Source organism: Oncorhynchus masou, unplaced genomic scaffold, assembly GCF_036934945.1.
Source record: "Oncorhynchus masou masou isolate Uvic2021 unplaced genomic scaffold, UVic_Omas_1.1 unplaced_scaffold_1733, whole genome shotgun sequence".
Lineage (NCBI taxonomy): Eukaryota > Metazoa > Chordata > Actinopteri > Salmoniformes > Salmonidae > Oncorhynchus > Oncorhynchus masou.
In genome coordinates this window covers 84084-91459 of record NW_027007474.1, presented here as the reverse complement: position 1 = coordinate 91459, position 7376 = coordinate 84084, and the positions used below count along the sequence as shown (strand labels likewise).

General features: G+C 40.9%; 1 protein-coding gene across 1 annotated transcript in view; it reads left to right on the top strand.

Annotated features, from left to right (window-relative positions):
• The first annotated feature begins 355 nt into the window (after positions 1-355).
• The window catches only part of LOC135532118 (Fc receptor-like protein 5), a 31084-nt gene continuing 24063 nt past the window's right edge, over positions 356-7376 (top strand). Inside the window, exon 1 of the mRNA XM_064959743.1 lies at positions 356-380. Within this exon, the coding sequence (XP_064815815.1) occupies positions 356-380 (25 nt within the window). The remainder of the gene's footprint in view (positions 381-7376) is intronic.

Below are 7376 nucleotides of genomic sequence, written 5' to 3'. Positions count from 1 at the left end.
GTTTTGGAATTGTTAGGTTAGATTACTCGTTGGTTATTACTGCATTGTCGGAACTAGAAGCACAAGCATTTCGCTACACTCGCATTCACATCTGCTAACCATGTGTATGTGACAAATACAATTTGATTTGATTTGATTTAAGTGTCAGCCATTGTTACTTTTAGTTAGTGCTAGTGTCACCGCCAGAGGGCATCTTTGAGAAGCAGTAGATTTTTTAAAATATTGGCTGTACTAGATATCTTTTTTTGTAAGAACATAGTATATGGGAATGATTTTAAGAAATGTAGCTTAATTCATTTGATTAATATTATGGTGTTTCTATTCCAAGAAAATAAAAAACAAAACCATCAGGGTTATGGCGCTGTACAACGTGGACGGTCGTGAGTAGGCTACAGAGCAAAATAATCCTAACATTTCCACACCCTAATTGTACCAAAACAGAGATTCAGTGAAAAATAAAAATCTCATTTATTTATCAAGACCATAGTTGAAATAGTTGGCCACATGCCTTAAATGCCACAATGTCACTAATAATTGAACACAGACCATTTTTTAAACTCTGGGAAGGGTAATAGGAGGTGATCTGCATATTAAACTGCCATTCTTATTGCTGGATTCCACACATCACTGTGTGTGTTTCGGTACTCTCTCAGCTCACATGCAGCTCTCTTTCTCTCTCTCTCTCTCTCTCTCTCTCTTGACCTCTTGACCTCTGAATGCTCAGCTATGAAAAGCCAACTGACATTTACTCCTAAGGTTGCACCCTCTAAAACCACTGTTTATATTATTTGACCCTGCTGGTCATCTATAAATGTTTGAACAGCTTGAAAAATGAATCTGGCCTTTATGGCCATGTACTCTTATAATCTCCAACCAGTTCGGATTTAAGTTTACCTTTTGTATGACTGAAGCCTTTAGTGGGAGGTCTAATGCTTTAATAGTCTGATGGCCTTGAGATAGAAGCTGTTTTTCAGTCTCTTGGTCCCCGCATTGATGCACCTGTACTGACCTCGCCTTCTGGATGATAGCGGGGTGAACAGGCAGTGGCTCGGGTGGTTGCTGTCCTTGATGAACTTTATGGCCTTCCTGTGACATCGGGTGGTGTAGGTGTCCTGGAGGGCAGGTAGTTTGCCTCCGTTGATGCGTTGTGCAGATCTCACTATACCTCTGGATAGCCTTATGGTCGTGGGCGGAGCAGTTGCCGTACCAGGCGGTGATACAGCCCGACTGGATGCTCTCGATTGTGCATCTGTAGAAGTTTCTGAGTGCTTTTGGTGACAAGCCGAATTTCTTCAGCCTCCTGAGGTTGAAGAGGCGCTACTGCGCTACGCCGACGAACTTAAAACATACTAAATAATTAAATAATTATTAATTAAATAATTAAATAACATGCTATAGAATTCTGAGGCAGCAAGGTGTGCTGTAGTTTGACACAACTTTTACAGGAAGAACCACTGTAGCAAGCTTGGTAGCTGTCCTAGCAAGCTTGGTAGCTGTCCTAACAAGCTTGGTAGCTGTCCTAACAAGCTTGGTAGCTTTCCTAACAAGCTTGGTAGCTGTCCTAGCAAGCTTGGTAGCTGTCCTTGCAAGCTTGGTAGCTGTCCTAACAAGCTTGCTAGCTGTCCTAACAGGCTTGGTAGCCTTAACGCAGCATTCAGTCCTTATAAAGTAAAATATATCATTGTAATGTATTTTCGTCTTGGCTCACTCAGTTCCAGGTTGGACTTCATACTAAACATGACTCACTCAGTTCCAGGTTGGACTTCATACTAAACATGACTCACTCAGTTCCAGGTTGGACTTCATACTAAACATGACTCACTCAGTTCCAGGCTGGACTTCAGACTAAACATGACTCACTCAGTTCCAGGTTGGACTTCATACTAAACATGACTCACTCAGTTCCAGGTTGGACTTCAGACTAAACATGACTCACTCAGTTCCAGGTTGGACTTCAGACTAAACATGACTCACTGAGTTCCAGGTTGGACTCCATACTAAACATGACTCACTCAGTTCCAGGTTGGACTTCAGACTAAACATGACTCACTGAGTTCCAGGTTGGACTTCAGACTAAACATGACTCACTGAGTTCCAGGTTGGACTTCAGAATAAACATGACTCACTGAGTTCCAGGTTGTATGGTGTTTCAGGTTTCTGTTGGTTGTTTGCTGTAGACCATTTGCTGTAAATCTTGGAAATAAGAATCTTTGGTTGTAGGAATAATTCCAGGTAGTTTTGTCCAAAATCAGGTTGTAGATATGGAGTTTTCATTTGGAGTGAATGTTATATTATGGAGGGTATTATCCTATATATATCCTTGTGGAAAAATTTAAGTTTATTAAAGTAACTCTAATCTATCTTTTTGTAAAAACATCCTGAAAATGTGTGAGCTCACATGCAGCTGTGTCTCTTTGTCTCCATCTCTTTCTCTATCTCTCTGTCGCTCTCTCTCTCTCTCTCTCTCTCTCTCTCTCTCTCTCTCTCTCTCTCTCTCTCTCTGTATATATTCTCAAGAGGAAGTGTAGATGGGTGAGGAGAGGTGGGTGGCGGGATGGACAGGCTACAAGTCATTAGAGTTTAGATACAGTTAGTGATCGACACATGGAGATGGAACGAACCTGTTTTCAACTCTGTGAGTTGAATATTATCTAAATGGTTTAATATATATATGTGGTTTAAAATCTTTATGGTTTTATATCTATATAGTTTAAAAATTATATAGTTTAATATCAATATAGTTTAATATCTATATAGTTTAATATCTGTATAGTTTAGTATCAATATAGTTTCATATCTATATGGTTTAAAATCTATGTAGTTTAATATCTATATAGTTTAATATCTATATAGTTTAATATCTGTATAGTTTAATATCTATATAGTTTAATATCTATATGGTTTAATATCTATATAGTTTAGTATCTATATATTTTCATATCTGTATGGTTTAATACCTAAATAGTTTAATATCTATATAGTTTAATGTCTGTATGGTTTAATATCTATGTCGTTTAATATCTTTATGGTTTAATATCTATATGGTTTTGGAGAGTCTATCCTAAGGAAATATAATAATTTACCTTCAGACGAGTCCCTTGACACTTGTGGTGGTCGTAGAGTCTCCCCTTTCCATAGTGGGGTCATATTAGTTTGTAGCTGAGAGTCTCCCCTTTCCATAGTGGGATCATATTAGTTTGTAGCTGAGTCTCCTCTTTCCATAGTGGGGTCATATTAGTTTTTAGCTGAGTCTCCCCTTCCATAGTGGGGTCATATTAGTTTGTAGCTGAGTCTTCCCCTTCCATCGTGGGGTCATATTAGTTTGTAGCTGAGTCTCCTCTTTCCATAGTGGGGTCATATTAGTTTGTAGCTGAGTCTCCTGTTTCCATAGTGGGGTCATATTAGTTTGTAGCTGAGTCTCCTCTTTCCATAGTGGGGTCATATTAGTTTGTAGCTGAGTCTCCCCCTTCCATAGTGGGGTCATATTAGTTTGTATCTGAGTCTCCTCTTTCCATAGTGGGGTCATATTAGTTTGTATCTGAGTCTCCTCTTTCCATAGTGGGGTCATATTAGTTTGTAGCTGCGTCTCCCCCTTCCATAGTGGGGTCATATTAGTTTGTAGCTGAGTCTCCCCTTCCATAGTGGGGTCATATTAGTTTGTAGCTGAGTCTCCCCTTCCATAATGGGGTCATATTAGTTTGTAGCTGAGTCTCCTGTTTCCATAGTGGGGTCATGTTAGTTTGTAGCTGAGAGTCTCCACTTTCCATAGTGGGGTCATGTTAGTTTGTAGCTGAGTCTCCTGTTTCCATAGTGGGGTCATGTTAGTTTGTAGCTGAGAGTCTCCTCTTTCCATAGTGGGGTCATGTTAGTTTGTAGCTGAGAGTCCCCTTTCCATAGTGGGGTCATATTAGTTTGTAGCTGAGTCTCCCTCTTTCCATCGTGGGGTCATGTTCGTTTGTAGCTGAGTCTCCCCCTTCCATAGTGGGGTCATGTTAGTTTGTAGCTGAGTCTCCTCTTTCCATCGTGGGGTCATATTAGTTTGTAGCTGAGTCTCCTCTTTCCATAGTGTGGTCATATTAGTTTGTAGCTGAGTCTCCTCTTTCCATCGTGGGGTCATATTAGTTTGTAGCTGAGTCTCCTCTTTCCATAGTGGGGTCATATTAGTTTGTAGCTGAGTCTCCCCTTCCATAGTGGGGTCATGTTAGTTTGTAGCTGAGTCTCCTCTTTCCATCGTGGGGTCATATTAGTTTGTAGCTGAGTCTCCTCTTTCCATAGTGGGGTCATATTAGTTTGTAGCTGAGTCTCCCCTTCCATAGTGGGGTCATGTTAGTTTGTAGCTGAGTCTCCTCTTTCCATCGTGGGGTCATATTAGTTTGTAGCTGAGTCTCCTCTTTCCATAGTGGGGTCATATTAGTTTGTAGCTGAGTCTCCCCTTCCATAGTGGGGTCATGTTAGTTTGTAGCTGAGTCTCCTCTTTCCATCGTGGGGTCATATTAGTTTGTACCTGAGTCTCCTGTTTCCATAGTGGGGTCATATTAGTTTGTAGCTGAGTCTCCTCTTTCCATCGTGGGGTCATATTAGTTTGTAGCTGAGTCTCCCCTTCCATCGTGGGGTCATATTAGTTTGTAGCTGAGTCTCCTCTTTCCATAGTGGGGTCATGTTAGTTTGTAGCTGAGTCTCCCCTTCCATAGTGGGGTCATATTAGTTTGTAGCTGAGTCTCCCCTTTCCATAGTGGGGTCATATTAGTTTGTATCTGAGAGTCTCCCCTTCCATAGTGGGGTCATATTAGTTCGTAGCTGAGTCTCCTCTTTCCATCGTGGGGTCATATTAGTTTGTATCTGAGAGTCTCCCCCTTCCATAGTGGGGTCATATTAGTTTGTAGCTGAGTCTCCTCTTTCCATAGTGGGGTCATATTAGTTTGTAACTGAGTCTCCCCTTCCATAGTGGGGTCATATTAGTTTGTAGCTGAGTCTCCTCTTTCCATCGTGGGGTCATATTAGTTTGTAGCTGAGTCTCCTCTTTCCATCGTGGGGTCATATTAGTTTGTAGCTGAGAGTCTCCTCTTTCCATAGTGGGGTCATATTAGTTTGTATCTGAGAGTCTCCCCTTCCATAGTGGGGTCATATTAGTTTGTAGCTGAGTCTCCTCTTTCCATGGTGGGGTCATATTAGTTTGTAGCTGAGAGTCTCCTCTTTCCATCGTGGGGTCATATTAGTTTGTATCTGAGAGTCTCCCCTTCCATAGTGGGGTCATATTAGTTTGTAGCTGAGTCTCCTCTTTCCATCGTGGGGTCATATTAGTTTGTAGCTGAGTCTCCTCTTTCCATAGTGGGGTCATATTAGTTTGTAGCTGAGTCTCCTCTTTCCATCGTGGGGTCATATTAGTTTGTAGCTGAGTCTCCTCTTTCCATCGTGGGGTCATATTAGTTTGTAGCTGAGAGTCTCCTCTTTCCATAGTGGGGTCATATTAGTTTGTATCTGAGAGTCTCCCCTTCCATAGTGGGGTCATATTAGTTTGTAGCTGAGTCTCCTCTTTCCATGGTGGGGTCATATTAGTTTGTAGCTGAGAGTCTCCTCTTTCCATCGTGGGGTCATATTAGTTTGTATCTGAGAGTCTCCCCTTCCATAGTGGGGTCATATTAGTTTGTAGCTGAGTCTCCTCTTTCCATCGTGGGGTCATATTAGTTTGTATCTGAGAGTCTCCCCTTCCATAGTGGGGTCATATTAGTTTGTAGCTGAGTCTCCTCTTTCCATAGTGGGGTCATATTAGTTTGTAACTGAGTCTCCCCTTCCATAGTGGGGTCATATTAGTTTGTAGCTGAGTCTCCTCTTTCCATCGTGGGGTCATATTAGTTTGTAGCTGAGAGTCTCCTCTTTCCATCGTGGGGTCATATTAGTTTGTATCTGAGTCTCCTCTTTCCATAGTGGGGTCATATTAGTTTGTAGCTGAGTCTCCTCTTTCCATCGTGGGGTCATATTAGTTTGTAGCTGAGTCTCCCTTTTCCATAGTGGGGTCATATTAGTTTGTATCTGAGTCTCCTCTTTTGTTTGTAGTTTGTAGTTTGTCCCAACTGACTGAACAGCTGACTGACTTCAGACGAATCCTTTGACACTTTCCACTGCAGACAACAACAACAACAACAACAACAACAACAACAACAACTCTGACTACTAGGAAATTAATATCTGTGGTCCAGCCCTGTGTTTCCATCATGTACCATAGTGATAGTTCTCTCGGTGTGTTTCAGTCTTTACATCATGTACCATAGTGATAGTTCTCTCTTTGTGTTTCAGTGTTTACATCATGTACCATAGTGATAGTTCTCTCTGTGTGTTTCAGCCTTTACATCATGTACAATGGTGATAGTTCTCTCTGTGCCTTTCAGTAAATACATCATGGACAATAGCGATAGTTCTCTCTGTGTGTTTCAGTGTTTCCATCATGTACCATAGTGATAGTTCTCTCTGTGTGTTTCAGTGTTTCCATCATGTACCATAGTGATAGTTTTCTCTGTGTGTTTCAGTGTTTCCATCGTGTACCGTAGTGATAAGTCTCTCTGTGTGTTTCAGTCTTTACATCATGTACCATAGTGATATATCTCTCTCTCTGTTTCATTGTTTACATCATGTACCATAGTGATAGTTCTCTCTGTGTATTTCGGTGTTTACACCATGTACCATGGTGAAAGTTCTCTCCGTGTGTTTCAGTGTTTACACCAAGTACCATAGTGATAGTTCTCTCTGTGTGTTTCTGTGTTTACATCATGGACCATAGTGATAGTTATCGCTGTGTGTTTCAGTGTTTCCATCATGTACCATAGTGATAGTTCTCTGTGTGTGTTTCAGTTATTACATCATGTACCATTGCAATAGTTATCTCTGTGTGTTTCAGTGTTTACATAATGTACCATAGTGATAGTTCTCTCTGTGTGGTTCAGTGTTTACATCATGTACCACCGTGATAGTTCTCTCTGTGTGTTTCAGTGTGTACATCATGTACCATAGTGATAGTTATCTCTGTGTATTTCAGTGTTTACACCATGCACCATGGTGATAGTTCTCTCTGTGTGTTTCAGTGTTTACATCATGTACCATAGTGATAGTTCACTGTGTGTTTCGGTGATTACATCATGTACCAAAGTGATAGTTCTCTCTGTGTGTTTCATTGTTTCCATCATGTACCATAGTGATAGTTCTCTCTGTGTGTTTCAGCCTTTACATCATGTACAATGGTGATAGTTCTCTCTGTGCCTTTCAGTAATTACATCATGGACAATAGCGATAGTTCTCTCTGTGTGTTTCAGTGTTTACATCATGTACCATAGTGATAGTTCTCTCTGTGTGTTTCGGTGATTACATCATGTACCAAAGTGATA